The 17,591-nt window shown below is 49.3% G+C and overlaps 1 protein-coding gene across 2 annotated transcripts in view; it reads left to right on the top strand.

The window, feature by feature from the left end:
• The first annotated feature begins 509 nt into the window (after window positions 1-509).
• ATP2A3 (ATPase sarcoplasmic/endoplasmic reticulum Ca2+ transporting 3) overlaps window positions 510-17,591 on the top strand; it is an 86,605-nt gene continuing 69,523 nt past the window's right edge. The window contains exon 1 of one of the 2 annotated variants that reach the window (XM_028707608.2): window positions 510-1,265. In XM_028707608.2, the coding sequence (XP_028563441.2) occupies window positions 1,148-1,265 (118 nt within the window). In that variant the 5' untranslated portion in view covers window positions 510-1,147. The remainder of the gene's footprint in view (window positions 1,266-17,591) is intronic. The other variant, XM_028707609.2, reaches the window with a different exon arrangement.

Consider the following 17,591-nt stretch of genomic DNA (forward strand, 5'->3'; position numbering starts at 1 on the left):
TTAATATTAAAATACATGTTTCATGACATTGCTTTATTTGAAAAAAATAATAATGTGTGTTTACTTAGTTAAAATGAAGATTGAAAAGTCCCTTTCCCCGTGATTTTGAAGTGCCCTTATGAATTAATTCTATACACAGAGAGAGGATCTAGTTCTCATTCCGTGTGTACTAGATTTCTTCCCTGTTTCAGGCAGCAAGAGCTTTCGGCGCGGGACTGTTAACAGCAGGTGTATGGCAGACAGAAATCCAACAGGTGCAGTTGTGCCCCGCCCCCAATCGCTGCAGCGATGGGAATTCCTTTAAAAAGACACAAAACACCTTAAAAGGCACAAGTGGGCGGGTCGGAAAAGCGCCCTCCCCCGGGTGGGGGGAAAGAGAGAAATGCTATGCAAATCGGAACGCCTCTCATAGCCAATGGCAGAAGGGCAGGAAGGTATCAAGGGTGTGCCGGAACCAATGGGGAGGCGGCAGGTAGCTTGTGAATGGGGAAGGCTGGAGGAGGGAGAGGGAGGAGCCGCCGCGCGCTCAGCAGCGAGGCTTAAAGAATCACAATAATAACACTTCCCCCCCAAAAAATCGTACAAAAAGGGCGAGCGATCGCAGGTGATCGAGGCGAGCGATCCTGGGGGAAGGCGAGGCCGGGCGCTGGAGGCAGAGGGCGGGGCCTGGCTCAGGGAAACCCGAGTGGAGAGAAAGTAACTTTGCAAGGCGCGGCATGGCAGCGGCAGTAGCGGAACGCCCGGGCAGGCTCTGCGGACGGGAGCCGCGGCTGTGAGCGCGCAAGCGGAGAGGGCTGCTCGCGGGGCCAAGCGGAAGGTGCCCGGCTCTGGGCTCGGCTCGGAGGAGTCCCTTCCTGCAAGATCGCGGCAGGCTGAGACCGAGGGACTTGGAGAGAGAAAAAACGCCCCGGGTTTTTAAATTAAATTTTATTATTATTACAATCCGGGTTGCGCGATTTGGCTTTGGAGTAGGTGGGAACCTGCGAGCGGCTTTCCTCTTTTCATCGTCGTCCAGCCGGATCAGGCTTCCTCCTCCTCCTCCGGAGCCGGTCCGGTAACCGGGCAGCGTTCAAGGGATCAGGCGGGCGCCGCCGGAGCGCACAGCCAGGCGAGGCGAGCGGGCGCCGGAGCGCTCCAGCCGCGCGTCATGGAGAGCGCGCACAGCTCGACGGCCGAGGAGGTGCTGCGGAGCTTCGGCGTGCGCGAAAGCTGCGGGCTGAGCGCGGAGCAGGTGCGGCGGAACCGGGAGAAGTACGGCGCCAACGGTGAGTCCTGCTGGGGCCGACGCCGCCTCGCGCCCTACCGCCGGAGAACCGCGATGCCATCCATGGTGGCTTTCAGAACGGCGATGTCATCAGGATGGGTTTGGGGGTTGGAGCCAGGGTTAGCCCTACTCAGAGTAGACCCATTGAAAGCTATGGTTTCAGGTCGCAGCCACGCCATGCAGTCAAAGCGCTCTGCACCGGGCATGGCTCGCCCCCTCCCCCAAAAAGAATCCCGGGAACTGTAGTTTTTAAGGGTGCTGAGAATGGCAGCATCCTTCAACTACAGTTCCCAGGATCCTTGGGGCAGGGGAGGCATGGCTGACTGTGGTGCAAGAGTGCTTTGAATGGATGGGTCCTACTGATTCCTATGGGTCTGCTCTTGGTTGCAGGGATGCCAACTTGAATAAAATATGGGGGGGGGGCAGGTAAGCCTCGCCCTGCATAATCATCTCATGATGTGGCACATGCACACCATTTGAATGACAATGTCCATCGACTTTGAGGGCCCCAGCTCCCTCAAATGTTACGTTGGGTGGCAAAGGGACCTCATCTGCTGGGAGTTGGCTCTTATGCTGTTTGGGTGCAACCCTTTGTTTTCCACATAGTGGGCTACCTTGAAAGGGGCCCACCTAAACAGAGTTTATAAACAGGGTGTGTGATCTGGGGTAAGGGAGGTACTTTTAATGGTTGGGTGTCCTGTGGGGTTTACGTGGGGCTGGAGAGGGTGGCTCTGTGGGGCATGGGAGTGCCATCCAGTTTGGGCAGTGGGTGGTAGGATCCTGAAGCCAAAGGTGACTGGGCAGAGAGAGAGAGAGAGAGAAAAGTGCAATCGCCAAGAACCGCAGCCACTCCTTGTAGGTGCCCGAGAGCAGCACCATGAAGGCAAGAACCCTCTGCCCTTGCTTTCAGAGATAGACTGCCCCTAAGCATGCTAGTTCCATTGAGATGCTTCAACGGACGGCCATTAATTGGCTCCCTCCTCTCGGGACTTTTGTCTGATCAGTTTTAAAATAAGCACTCAAAGAGGAGCCCTGCTGCTAGATCAAACCACAGGTTCCATTTAGCTGAGCAGCCTGCTTCCGTAGAAGTCGGCACAAGGCTTCCGGGATGTCTGCAAAAGCAGCCTTTTGCTCCCCTTTGTATTTGCCCCTAGTAATCTTACATTTACAGCCAGAATGCCCTGGACTCTGGAAGCTCCATTGGGAGAGCTCCGAAATGGCAGCTTTCATGCTTGGAGGGGGAAGAGGAGAGACTGATTTATTATTTTTAAATGTTGCTTTAGAGAATAAATTGAGGTTAGGTTTGGAGACTGTGGCAGGGTGGGGATCAGAGATTATTTGGGCATGAAAGGCAAGGCTTGCACCGGCCATTGGTTACGGACCATGGTGGCCTGACTGCCCGGTCAAGGAAGAACTGGCTGGGCCCTGGGCGGGCCCTGGAAGACTGCTTTGCTTAGGAGTTACCTGGAAGGTGAATCATAGAATTGTGGAGCTGGAAGATGTCCCAAAGGTCATCTAGCCCAGCCACCTGCCATGAGAAGTGCTTGGAGCTGTGATTGTGAATCTGGTCAGGCCTGGGCCAGGGAGGGAGAGCAGGGAGCGGACATCTGGATTTGCGGAGATCAGAGCACCTGGTTTGACTCCTGGAAAGGATGCAGTTCTGAGCATCTGAGGGAGGTGTTGACCTAGGTCTTTGGGGGGACTGCTGTGTGTTGGGGCTTGGCTGGGGGTTGATGTGTCTGTAAGTTGGTGAATATTGTGGGTGAATTTTGGGGTGCAGATGACCTGGAAGCAGGGACGCGGGTGGCGCTGTGGGTAAAACCTCAGCGCCTAGGACTTGCCGATCGCATGGTCGGCGGTTAGAATCCCCGCGGCGGGGTGCGCTGCCGTCGTTCGGTCCCAGCGCCTGCCAACCTAGCAGTTCGAAAGCACCCCCGGGTGCAAGTAGATAAATAGGGACCGCTTACCAGCGGGAAGGTAAACGGTGTTCCGTGTGCTGCGCTGGCTCGCCAGATGCAGCTTATCACGCTGGCCACGTGACCCGGAAGTGTCTGCGGACAGCGCTGGCTCCCGGCCTATAGAGTGAGATGAGCGCACAACCCTAGAGTCTGGCAAGACTGGCCCATACGGGCAGGGGTACCTTTACCTTTTACCTTATGATCTGGAAGCAGGCTTCGGAAGGGGGATTTGGGTCACAGGCAGAGTAAACACAGGAATGTTAGCAAACTTCTTTCTGTATCAGATCAGTACCCTCGTCTCTTACAATGTGTGTGCCTGAACCCATCTAGCTGGGTGTTCCCTACACTGACTGGCAGCAGCTCCCTAGGGTTTTGTGTAGGTAGTAGTCTTCTCATCCCTGCTTGGAGCTGCTGAAAGGAATTGAAATTGGGACTTTGGGCATGAAACGCAGATGTCCTGCCACAGAGTCTTGACCCTTCCAACATTCCAGCACAGAATTGTAGAGTTGAAAGGGACCCTGAGGATTCCCAGGACCTGGGAGACGAGCGTTCAAACCCCGACTCAGCCATGAAGCTCACTGGGTGACCTTGGGGCCAAGCACTACCTCTCCGTCTAACCTACCTCACAGGGGGTTGTGGGGATTAAATGAAGGCAGGGAAGAACCATGTTGGGGATCATGAACTTCTTGGAAGAAAGATGGGATATCATTTACTTATTTATTGCATTTATATCCCACCCATTTCTTCAAGGAGCACAAGGTAGAGCATGTGGTTCTCCTCTTCCTCATTTAATCCTCACAACAGTCCTGTGAGGTAGGTTTGGCTGAGAGGCAGATCCTGGCCCAGGGTTAGCCAGTGAGCTTCATGGCCGAGTGGGGATTTGAACCCAGGTCTCCCAGGTCATTGTCCGACACTCTAACCACTGTGCTACACCAGCTCTCCATTCATGCAATGAATATTCAGGGTGGAGTGTGCAGGAGCCAGGGTTGGCAGAGGTGGCGTGGGTCAGGGAGTGTACTGATTCAGGCTGTCACCCCACATCTCACAGTATTGACCTCTCTAGAGGGAGCCATGGTGCTCTAGATCAGCCTTTCTTAACCCTGGTTCCCCAGAGGTTGTTGGGCTACAACTCCCATCATTCGTGACGAGTGGTCTTGTTAGCTAGGGATAATGGGAGTTGTAGTCCAAAAAACAGCTAGAGACCCAAGTTTGGGGAAACACTGCTCTAGATGGTTCTTGCCGTCAGGCTGGTGCTCTGAGATGTTGCTGGACCAGGCATCCCAAACTCTGCCCTCTAGCTGTTTTGGGACTACAATTCCCATCACCCCTGACCACTGGTCCTTTTAGCTAGGGATGATGGGGATGCCTGTGCTGGACTCTCATCTCCCGGCCAGAGTGGCCAGTTGCCAGAGAGGATGATGGGAGTTGTAGTCCAAAGCATCTAGAGGGGAACGACTGACATGGAAATAAGGCCCACTGGGCTACTACGTTCTTTGGTAGCCACTCCCTCTAACCCAGGACAGATGATTATCATCCCTCCCAAACCCTGCAGGCCGACGTTGGCAGGTGGGCAGGACCACCCACCTGTCAGTCATCTGATACCTTAATTGTGTCAGGTGAATGGCAGGTGTCCTGCCCATCTGCCAGACCTGGCCTACGAAGGTGGGAAGATAGTGACAGGGGGATGGTTTGACTTTCCAGGTGTGCGAGGGTTCCATAAGCTTTATTACTCTTATTATTAAGACTGTACATACAGCTTGCAGGCTTCAGCCTGGCAGGAGCCAGCTGCAAATTATTGCATTGATTCTTGTGGGTGGAGTCCCTCCCCCCCTTCCTCTCCAATCCCAATTAACCTCCATCTCCAGGGCTCAGTCATGCTTAATGACATCACTGGAGGTTGCCTCCTGTGAGATCAACAGGGGCTGCCCCTGAAATCTTAGGGTCCTGACCTAGCAACTCTAGTATTTTACTTGGATGGAATGTTCGCTATTGTATGTTCGCTATTGTATTGTATTGTATTGTATTGTATTGTATTGTATGTTTGCTCTTGTATTGTTCCTCACCTCTGCTGCAGACAGCTCAGATGGTAAGAGCACGAGACTCTTAATCTCATGGTTGTGGGTTCGAGCCCCACATTGGGCAAAAAGATTCCTGCATTGCAGGGGGTTGGACTAGATGACCCTCGGGTCCCTGCCAACCTTACGATTTTATGATACTCAGGGATAAGAGACCTGTGACCTTTGTTTCCTGCGGGCGCCACCTTTCCCCCGAGACAATAAGATTTGGTTATCCCTACACAAAGAAGGGTGGAACTTGACACTGAGCCTCAGAACACAACCACACCTGAGTCAATATTTATCTGATTAGAAGAAAGCTCATTGGAAAGTCCTTATGCAGCCCAACCAATATTTGCATATGCAAAGAGCTTTGATGAAGCTGAAATGAAGTGTGTGTGTGTTGGAAAATGGCAGAAGTTGGAGGATGGGTTGTGCCAGGTTGTTGGGGTTTTTTTTAAAAGGCAATTAATGTTTTAAAAAAACTTTGTAAAACTAAATTGAGTTTCAGAAGCAATTTGTGATCATCTGTGCAGCCTATTTTTAGAGGATGCATATTTCTCTCTCTGTGTGTGTTCTTTTAAAGGCTACTTATTGTCGGTGGGTAGAACGGAGGGGAGCCTGTTGTAGTTCTGCAGCAAAGCCCTTTCTTGCAACGCTCTCTGGATTATAGAATTGTTGGGTTGGAAGGGAACCCAAGAGTCATTTAGTCCAACCCCCTTCAATGCAGGAATCACGACTCAAGCATCCATGACCGATGGCCATCCAAGCTCTGCTTTTAAAAACCTCCAATGAAGGAGAGTCCGCCACCTTCCGAGGTGGACCGTTCCATTGTAGAACGGCTCTTGCCGGCAGAAAGTTCTTCCTGATGTTTAGTCGGAATCTCCGTTCTTGTAAATTTGGAGGGCATGGCCAGCCCTAGTATTGCATGGAGTGAGGCAGCTGCCTCGGGTGGCAGTTACTGAGGACAGAGGTAGTGAACTCAGCTGGGCATGTTATGCAGCCTTCTCTTTGCTAGCCTGTTCTGTGCCATAGAGGATGCTAATTCGTCTTCAGCGTTAAGACTCAGCTGCCCAAGCGGGAGCACTATCTTAACATGTGCTTCGGACTGCAAAATGTCTTGGGCCGACTGCTGAATGGCTTTGATCAGGCACTGCCAACCTTCCTGCACCCAGGGGCACACTTGCAAACCAGAAAAATGGTTGTGGGCACCCCACACCTAGAGGCACACACTGCAACATGTTCTTTCAAGCCTGAGTTGACCCTTTGGGTGTCAAGGAACAGTGTTAAAAACTCAGATATATAAGTTAACCCAGGGGTCAGCAAACTTTTTCAACAGGGGACCGGTCCACTGTTCCTCAGACCTTGTGGGGGGGCCGGACTATATTTTTTTGGGGGGGAATGAGTGAATTCCTATGCCCCACAAATAACCCAGAGATGCATTTTAAATAAAAGGACACATTCTAGAGAGCCAGTGTGGTGTAGTGGCTAAGAGTGGTAAATATGGGGAACCGGGTTCGCGTCTCCGCACCTCCACATGCAGCTACTGGGTGACCTTGGGCCAGCCACACTTCTCTGAAGTCTCTCAGCCCCACTCACCTCACAGAGTGTTTGTTGTGGGGGACGAAGGGAAAGGAGAATGTTAGCCGCTTTGAGACTCCTGAAGGGGAGTGATAAAGCAGGATATCAAATCCAAACTCCTCTTCTTCTATTCATGTAAAAACATGCTGATTCCCGGACCGTCCGTGGGCCGGATTTAGAAGGCGATTGGGCTGGATCTGGCCCCCGGGCCTTAGTTTGCCTACCCATGAGTTAACTGCCAAAACGCACGTTAAACATAGCTTATGGTCGCCACAATGGTATGTCTAGGCGCCATTCCCCTCCCCCAGTGGAGATTGTTATTATTCTTAATCATTTCATTTCTATACCACTTTATATTTTAAAGGAAATATATGGGATGTATATGCAGTAAGTAAGCCCTTCTGCTTACCTGCTTAAGAAAACTGGAGGGGCCAGCCAGATGGAGATGTCAGTCACCAAGCTAGCATCCAGAGATCTCCAGGTGGTCACAACTGGACCTGCGCCAGTTGCAAGACGAGCCTGGCGCCTGGCTATTTTCGAACACCGTTGGGGAAGACCTCTCTGGCCAGCTTGTGCACTGAAAGGCGTCTTTCCGCTGGCCAGCTTGGCGGCTCCTGAACTCGCACCCACCTCTGGCTTCTTTACAGGAATGGCTTTGGAGGTTGAAGGTGATCAACGGCTGCCATCTGGTGATCTCTTACCAGGCGCTGCTGGACTTTGCGAGTCCTAGTTCTGAGCAAGCATGCATAGGATTGGGCTGGGTGTGAGTTAACCAGCCCTTCAGGATCTGGGATCTTCTGCCACAGGTGCTCTTGGCCGTTCCGCAGGAAATCAGGAGGGATTGAGCACAAGCTGATCTGCAAGGCGAATGGACTCTAAACTTCCTAGCCAACAGTATCTGAAGCTGCCTTGAACTGAGTCGGAGTGTTGGCTCTCTTCAGACATGGGACATTCCCAGTCCTACCAGAAAATGTAGGGGATTCATATCAGGTCCTTCTGCATGCAAAGGTCTACCACTCATCTGCCACTGAGCTACAGCTCTGTGGGTATAGATGGAGACTGCCGAGACCCTACAAATCTTCGGGGTTCAATTGAGCCTTTGATTTATAATAGCACATTGCATTTTATTAAATCAGGGGTGGAGAAACCGCACCCCACCAGATGTTGCTACGCTCCATCACTGACCAGTGACCATGCTGGCTGGGGCTGAGGGAGCTGGGAGCTGCCAACATCTGGAAGTCACCAGGTCTGGCAACCCCTGGAAGAAAAACTGCTGCGTTTTGTTGGGTGGCTAGATGAAACTGAAATTGGAAACCCTTCTTGACCGTGTAGAGAAATGGGGAAGAGCATCCGCTTTGCATGTGAAAGGTCCAGGTTCAATCCCTGGTATTAGACGGGAAGGACTGGGGAACCCCGTTGGAAACCCTGGAAGGCTGCTGCCAGCCAGTGTTGACAGCACTGAGCTTGATGGACCAATAGTCTTCAGAGGCAGTGTGGTGTAGCTGTTAACGTATAGGGCCTGGGAGACCAGGGTCCTCACTCAGCCACGAAGCTCATAGGAAAGTCACAGCCTCTCTGCCTAGCCTATCTCACAGGGCTGTTGTGAGCAGGAGAACTATGTACACCATCTTGAGGCCCTTGGCAGTGGTGGACTTTGGGGTTTCAAATTTCAGCGGTGCCCTGTGCAATGCTAAAACGCAAACCAGCCGTGCTCCCCTAAATCTGCCTCTGCTCTTGGAGGGAAGGTGGGTTATGACTGTAACAATTAGAATTGTTGTTGTTGTTTAGTCGTTTAGTTGTGTCCGACTCTTCGTGACCCCATGGACCAGAGCACGCCAGGCACTCCTGTCTTCCACTGTCTCCCGCAGTTTAGTCAAACTCATGCTGGTAGCTTCGAGAACACTGTCCAACCATCTCGTCCTCTGCCGTCCCCTTCTCCTTGTGCCTTCCATCTTTCCCAACATCAGGGTCTTTTCCAGGGAGTCTTCTCTTCTCATGAGGTGGCCAAAGTATTGGAGCCTCAGCTTCACGATCTGCCCTTCCAGTGAGCACTCAGGGCTGATTTCCTTTAGAATGGATAGGTTTGATCAGTCTATGGGACTCTCAAGAGTCCCCTCCAGCAGCATAATTCAAAAGCATAACAATTAGAATATGTGCCCCCAAATAATCAGTGAACCTGTTGCAAAGATACTTTTTATGTCCTGCTTTTCCTCCAGGGAGCTCAAGGTGGCATGCATGGTTATTTTCCTCCCCATTTTAGCCTCACAACAACCCTGTGAGGAAGGTTAGGCTGTCAGTTAACATAAGAACATATATATTTTTAAAAAGAAATGCAAGTAAGGAGCTGGCCCTACCATTAGGCAGAGTCAGGAAGACGCTTCGGGCAGCGGTGAGGTGAGCAGTGGCAGCAAGATGTCAGAGGAGAGAGCTGTGTGTGCTGCAACACCTGCCCTGTCCAAGCCTGTTGCCTGTGAGTGTGGCCAGAGGTCTCGTCCCATCACCAGTGTCGAAGTAAGCTGTCACTGCCAGAGTACAGAGGTGCCATCTTGGGCCCCACAGTGGAGGGGCTCAGTGCCGCAGTACACACCTGTGACATCATGCACGGTGTTTAGCGCATGCCTCTGGCATCACGTGTGCATTCTGAACAAACTACAACTCCCAGAATTCCTTGGGGGGAAGCTGTGATGAGCTAAAGTGGTTTGAGAGTGCTTTAAGGATATGGTGCAGCCTTTTAGTGGTACAGTGGTACCTCTAGTTATGAACTTAATTCGTTCCGGAGGTCCATTCTTAACCTGAAACCGTTCTTAACCGTTCTTAAAGTGGTAAAGGTACCACTTTAGCTAATGGGGCCTCCCGCTGCTGCCGTGCGATTTCTGTACTCATCCTGAGGTAAAGTTCTTAACCTGAGGTACTACTTCTGGGTTAGTGGAGTCTGTAACCCAAAGTGTTTGTAACCTGAGGTGTTTGTAACCCGAGGTACCAATGTATTTGGTCATAAGCTGGACTGAGGCGTGGCCAGGTAGGCTTCCTTGACGATCTGCTCCTTTTCCATCTGACAATGTGCAGAACGGCTTGTTTATGATGGATGATTTTGCCGTCAGAGCGGAGCCCATTTATAAATTAACGGAACGCTGTTTCTTGGGAATGGTATTTATTTGTAATTCTATAATTAAAAGAAGGTTGTAGCTTGCTGCATCCTGGAAGGCGTTCAGAGATCGAGCGCAGCCAAATTAAAGTGAATCATTCCTACGCTTTTTGGAGGCAGCTTCTTTGGAGACAGTCCAGTTGGTGGCGGTTTCTCCCATCAGAAACAAAAAACCCCACATTGTTGTGAGAAATTGGCCCTCTTCGTAATCGTACGGGTACTTAAAAAGAGGGATGTGACCTTTTCCACAAGTGAACAACCAAGCTCCCATCTACAAAGCAACTGTTTTTAAAGGCATTCATTGAAATGTGGTTTCGGGTTAGGACTGCAGAGTCCTGGGTTCAAATGCTACTTTGGCCCAGAGTCTTTGGATGAGTCTCCAACCTGCCAGCTAAGATTTTCTTTGGAGACTCTGTTGTTGGCGGTTTTGTTTTTGTGAGGTGCCTAGTGGCCACCCCCAACACGAAAGTTCACTGAGAAAGTTCACTGTGGTGACAAAGTATTGTTCCCAGTGGACTTCTGAAAGAAAAAACAGCTGCCACAGCTACCTTGTGCGGAGCCACCACCAATAAGTCTCCACTTCTGTCCCCCTCAAAAAATAGCTGAAATGCACCCCCTCAGTGTGTGAGCATGTTTTGACTTTTTTTTCTTAAATGAGGTTGTGAATTAACTTGTGTTGATTGTTTTAATTATAGTGGGCAGTGTTCTGGGTTTTCAGTTGGAAGAGCAGTATAAAAAATATATATCAAAATTTTCAATTATACATACATACATACATACATACATATATGCTTGTCGATGGTAATCTTTCGTAATATGATACCCTGCGCAAGCCCAAACTTTGTAATATTTTAGGTAGGGTTTGAAATCAGCAGGGTGCCAGGCACATTTTGCACCTAAAGATTCTCCATTTGCGAGCACCTCAAAAAGCCTGGGTGCCCTTTTTTTGCGCCTGGTTGACGGTCAAGGATTACTGAAATAATGTATGTGCTTCGAAGCCTCAAAGTATATGTTAAGGATAAGCAACATGTTAAGGAGTTTAACAATAAAGAGTAGAGTGTTTTGAAAACTGAAGTATGGTGCCATTATTTTTATTGGAAACACCAAATTAAACATGTATTAACAATTTCTGCTAAAAATTTGTCACTTATGTGAATTGTGTGTTAGTTTATGCTTATCAAAATAATAAATGAAAATTGTTGCCACATGGCAACTAGAAAATCTGTTTTGGCGTCCACAACCCAGGTCTCAGGAGCCATTTGGCTCCTAGCTCTTCTCTCCCAGTTTCTAACACTGATTTTAGGGGAATGAGGGCCTCCTAACAGCTTTCAGCACCCTTCTTTTTTAATTTCATTTCACAAAATGTAAATACTGCTCGGTTGTATTTACCTTTAAGAAACTACAGTTTCCAGGTTCTTTGGGGGAAAGCCACGACTCTTGAAAGTTGCTACATGGTGCTTTAAATGTACACTGTGAGAGGGGGCCTTAAGGCACCTTCCTGAGTAAAGAAACTGCCTCCATTTCAAGGCAGTTATGAGGGGGGAAAGGGATAAATAATAAATTCTGCCCTGAGGGGCAGATAGATATGCTGGTGCTTTGTTATTCCAGGGAATAGATGTCTTTGTGGGGGGCTTTTGCACCTCCATGTCCCAAATAGGAGGGGCAGCTCCCATGATATACTACTTCTCTTCTGTAAGGCGCTGCTTCTCCAGGAATGAATGTTGAATCCATGGGCTCCATCTACTTTCCTGCACGTAGGACAAAAACTTGAGTCGTAATCCCATTTCCGGCTGCCGTTCCCAGTTTTCTTTTACTGAAGTGATGCCAGTGGTTCTGAGCATGCTCAGTCCCCATCAGTGGCAGACCTTGGGGGGGGGGTTCTCTAATTTCAGCAGCACCCTGTGCGGCGCCAAAAATTGGTGCCTACTTGCCTCTCACGTTCCATTCTGCCTTATAGCTGCGGCACCCCCTTTGGCTACCCCGAAGCTCTGCACCCAGCGCGACCACACCGGTCGTACTCTCCTAAATCTGCCTTTGCCCCCATTGAGTCGCTTGGAGCTGTCCCAAGGGTTTGCCCCCCTTTTAAAATAGCTCCTTCATTTGGGTTGCTCGAAGTAGGGGAAATGCAAGCGAACATTCCTCGCTTCGTTTTCTCGCTTCTGCTCTTGTTTCCGTGTTCGTGGGACGTAGAGTCGCCTGCCCACCCCAGTCTTGGAGCAGTGCAAGATTCCAGGCGTTGACCTGGGGTTCACGTTTCCTTTTGAGAATGAGGCACAGCGGAGACTGTGGCGTCTTTAGGATTTATGGTTTATTGACACATCTGTGCAACCTGAAGCTGAGGCTCCAATACAGGCATAGGCAAACTCTGCCCTCCAGATGTTTTGCAACTACAACTCCCATCATCCCTGACCACTGGTCCTGTTAGCTAGGGATGATGGGAGTTGTAGTCCCAAAACAAAACATCTGGAGGGCTGAGTTTGCCTGTGCCTGCTCCAATACTTTGGCCACCTCATGAGAAGAGAAGACTCCCTGGAAAAGACCCTGATGTTGGGAAAGGTGGAGGGCACAAGGAGAAGGGGACGACAGAGGACGAGATGGTTGGACAGTGTTCTCGAAGCTACCAGCATGAGTTTGACCAAACTGTGGGAGGCAGTGGAAGACAGGAGTGCCTGGCGTGCTCTGGTCCATGGGGTCACAAAGAGTCGGACATGACTAAATGACTAAAAAACAACAACAACATGCAACCTGAGACTGAGATGGAGGGGTTTGTAGCATTAACAACCCAAAAAGGTCTTGTTTCTCTTATAGCCAGAAATCAGACATAGTGCTCTGCCTCTCTGGCTTTCCAGCTTTGCTTCTGGGTCACATTGCAGACACTTTCAACTCTAAACTCAGGCTTATGTCCTTTTCCCATCTCATATAGAGACCCCCCTCTCTTGCTTTCTTCATGGCCCATCAAACTAGGTGATTACCTGAACACCTGACTTGGTTTTAGCTTCTAACGCTTGCAGGTTCCAGGGATAGAGTGTCTGGCACCCAGTTTAATGCCCCAAGCCTTGATTAAATTCCAACACTTACTGTATCCAGGGATTTATCGTGGTCTGGCACCCACAAACTCATAACACCAGAAGAATACAGTGGTGGGGCTGGAAGGGACCTCCCGGGGAGCCCTCCTTGTCATTGGTGGGCGGGGCCAGAGGTAAAAGTGGGTGGAGCAATATACAGTAGGTCACATTCCAGTCATAGGAAAGTTTTCAGAGCCTTCTGCACACCCACACACCCACACCACACACACATACACAGAGCCCTCCATGTAGGGCAAGCCAGAGGCATGATCACATTTCGGGAACTCTTCCCAGCCAAACAAAAGCACTTGAGGAGGCTGCTATTCAGGGCTTTTGATGGGTGGCACCCAGGGAAGAGCCTCAAGGGATGGATATGGATGCCGGGGGTGTGTGCATTTGAGCTGTGGAATAGAGGTTCTTTCCCCAGGATTTGGAGGAAGACAGCTTTGTTTTGAAGGATCTGGCGAGTTCTCAGCCAGATCTGCAATGTGTAGATTTGTTAATCTCTCCTTTTTCTTTTTAAAAAGTGATAAATGGTTGCTAGGAAGAAATTGTTTGCTTGTTGCATAACCATGTGTGTGTTCTGCACACACACACCGGCTTCCTGCTTCCATTATGCTTTTTATTATTATTATTATTAAGTGCCAGCTAAGCTTCAGAACAGCTTGATCCGTAAAATGTGCTGGGAGGGACAAGGCAGACCTTAGCAAATTAGTTTGTAGACTTTCCAGATTTTCTTCTGCTTTTGCATCTCGTCTCGCCTTCTGAGAGCCAAACCCGAGGCTCTGCGGCAGATGTGTGAACAGTCCTCTGGCGTTATTTTACGAAGGAGATCAAGCAGTGGGGAGGGCGGTGGCAGGGAGGGTAAGGCAAGTTGACCCTCTCCCCTCTCCGACTTCTTTTTCTCCCATGAGAGACAAGCGCACTGAACTTTCCTGGCCTTATAACAACAAGAAACAACAGGTGCCCTCTTTCTATTCAGGTATTTAGCTTTCTGATATGGCATTGGGGGAGAAAAGAGAAACGCTTTTTTTTAAAAAAACAACTTCCTGACTCATCCAGCTCAACTTTCTGTTCTTCAGCACATCGCCCACCTTCCAGCCCCCGATGCACACACTTAAAACCGTCTGATTCATAAACATTCAGTCCGCCCCACCCCCTTCTCCCAATCCTTTTTTCCTCTGGGGAAATCCAGATTACATTCAAAATGCCTTGGGTGCTTGATAATTTAATTTAAGCAAGCCCTAAATTTTGAATTGGGGAAAGATTTGCTTTCACTTTTTAAAGCCTGGCAGCAGCAGCAGCAGCAGCAGCACAGCTGTAAACATGGGAATTTGGATAGAGGGGAGTTGTGCCCCGAGCTTCGTTTGGAGACGTACGATGGGCTGTTGCTCATGTTTGAACATAAGAAGAGCTTGCTGGATCAGGCCAGTGACCCATCTAGTCGTCCAGCATCCTGTTCTCACAGTGGCCGACCAGATGCCTCTTCTGGGAAACCCGCAAGCAGGATTCAAACGCAAGAGCAGTCTCTTCTCCTGGGGGCTGAGGTTCTGATACTTTTAAAATAAATCAGAAAATGTCTTCACCTGCTCTTTGATCAGTAAGATGCTCAGAGTGGTTAATATGACATTAGGAAGAACTTCCTGAACGCAATAGCTGTTCGACAGCAGACTCTCCTTGTGGGAGGTTTTAAAGCAGAGGTTAGATGGCCATCTGCCAGAGATTATCTTGCGATTCCTGTATGGCTGGGGGTTGGACTAGATGCCTCTTGATGCCCCTTCCAGTTCTGATTCTTTGGCCTCACAAGCTGCATAGCCTTCAACACCCTCTGTCTTGTCACTCTTGAATCCTGATACATCCCAGCCCACAATTTCAACTGATGCATAGCATTTACAGTGGTACCTCGGGTTGCAGATGCTTCAGGTTGCAGACTCCGCTAACCCAGGAATAGTATCTCAGGTTAAGAATTTTGCTTCAGGATGAGAACAGAAATCACACAGTGGCCGCGGGAGGCCCCATTAGCTAAATTGGTACCTCAGGTTAAGAACAGTTTCAGGTTAAGAACAGACCTCCAGAACGAATTAAGTTCTTAACCCGAGGTACCACTGTATATCCTGCTCTTCAGCTGGAAAGGCTCCCAAGGCAGCTTACATCTCAACAAAATACAGTGTGGTCCCTACCCTTGGGCTGATCTAAGAAGGCATGGCACGAAAGGAAAATGGAATGGGGAGGGAAGAAGATGTGTCCACTTTCTTTTAAAGCCATCTAGGTTGGTAGCAATCCCTGACTCCTGCAGGAGTGAGTTCCATAGTTCAACTGGCCGCTGTGTGAAGAAGGGCTTTCTTTTATCTGTTCTGAATCTTCCCACATTCATCTTCATGGGATGCCCACGAGTTCTCGCAGGGGAACCTTTTCCCTATGCGCTTTCTCCACACCACGCATAATTCTGTGAACCTTTTTCGTGCCACTTCCCCCTGGCTTTTTCTCTAACATATGAAGTCCCGAACACTGCGGCCTTTCCTCATAGCTGAGCCGCTCCATCCCTTCAATCATTTTGATTACCCATTTCTGGACCTTTCCCAACTCAAATAGGATATTGTAGAGTCGGAAAAGGTTCAGAAAAGAGGGGGGGGGGACTGGGTAAAGAGAGACAGCTTGGCTGGTTAACCCCTCAAAATATATACATTGGTACCTCAGGTTAAGAACTTATTTCGTTCTGGAGGTCCGTTCTTGACCTGAAACTGTTCTTAACCTGAGGTACCACTTTAGCTAATGGGGCCTCCTGCGACTGCTGCGCAATTTCTGCTCCCATCCTGAGGTAAAGTTCTTAACCCGAGGTACTATTTCGGGGTTAGCGGAGTCTGTAACCTGAAGCGTCTGTAACCCGAGGTACCACTGTACCTCACTCTTTCTTTTCCTGCTGTGACGATGTTCTGAATAGATTTTCCTCTTCAGAAACCCATCCCTCAAATGGGAGGCATTGATATAAAGAGTGCAGTGAGCATGACTTTCTGAAAGCAGCATGAAAGATAAACTTTGTGGCTCAGAGTGAGTTGACATGGGGCTGCTGGGGGTGCGTGTGTGCGGGGCGGGGAGCGACTCTGCGGCTTCTCGACTGTTTCCATGACGTGCTCTCTGTGTTTGTGAGATTCATTCTTCCGTCGGATTAAAGCCTCCCTAACCGTTTTCGCGAGAAGCTGCTGGGGCTGAGCTGGAGGGCTGCCAGCTGCTTCCCAGATGGTGGAAAGCACGGGTCGTATCAAATAATTGTTTTGTAATCTGCACACACCCATTGGCATGGCTGGACGTTGCAAACCTGGTCTCCTAGGTTCTTCTCTGAATGGTACAGTGGTGCCTCGGGTTAAGAACTTTATTCGTTCTGGAGGTCCGTTCTTAACCTGAAACTGTTCTTAACCTGAGGTACCACTTTAGCTAATGCGGCCTCCTGCTGCTGCCATGCCACCATCGTGCAATTTCTGTTCTCATCCTGAAGCAAAGTTCTTAACCTGAGGTACTATTTCTGGGTTAGCGGAGTCTGTAACCTGAAGCGTCTGTAACCTGAAGTGTCTGTAACCCGAGGTACCACTGTACTTAGGCCGTGGTGGCACCATACACACGAGAATTGCCGCGAGACAGCATTTCAACTCCACAGTTCCGTGGTTGGAAAAGAAAGAAAGAATTCTGCATAGTTTCCAAAACAAAAACCAGTCCAGGGAAGCGGGTTAAGATGCTCTCTTTCCTGCCCTGCCACAGGGTGCACAGCTTTTTGGGGGATATTCGGCTACCCCCAAAATAAAGTGGAAGCCAGCATGGGATGCAAGCGCCCCATTAATCTATCTGCCTTGGGTTTTTGAGTTTTCACTTAAGTTCCACTCCCTGATCCATGCCCCTGCCCACCCACTAAATCAAATAAATACATAAAAATATTTAAATAAAAGTAGAAATAATCAGAATATTTGAAACTGAAATGCTCGCTGCATTGGGAGAAAAAAAAGGGAGGAATTTGAGAAGGAAGTGCTGAAAAGGTTTTCAGCAAATCCAAGAAATCTTGTTTTAGTTTAGATTTTTAAGATAAAAAAAGGCAAGCCCTTAGTAATTTTGCATAATGTACTTGTTAACCGCGTGAAAGGTAGTCCCCAGTGTTAATTTTTTATATTTAACTTCCTAGTTTTCAAATGACGGAAGATTTTTGATTTCTCTGAGCGCTTGGGATCAAAAGAAAGTAATTTAGAGAAATTTCAGTCCAAAATCTTCCAGACAGAGGGTGATGGCAGGTGAGTGTCCTGCCCCACTCTCACATAAGTCCTGGCTATGCCCATGTGGCCTCATTGTTAAAAACGAGGGGGTGGTTCTTTAGCCGAAAGTAGGAGTTTAAAGGTGGGAAATATTTAAGGAGCAGCTTGCATAAACCTCGATGACTTTTCACTGACTGATGCACACAAATACCTCCTCGCCCAGGTCTTTAGCAAACAGCATGAATCACCCAATCTGAAGCTGTCTGCCACCTGCTGCCAGCTCACCTTG

Source organism: Podarcis muralis, chromosome 15, assembly GCF_964188315.1.
Source record: "Podarcis muralis chromosome 15, rPodMur119.hap1.1, whole genome shotgun sequence".
Taxonomy (NCBI): Eukaryota; Metazoa; Chordata; class Lepidosauria; order Squamata; family Lacertidae; genus Podarcis; species Podarcis muralis.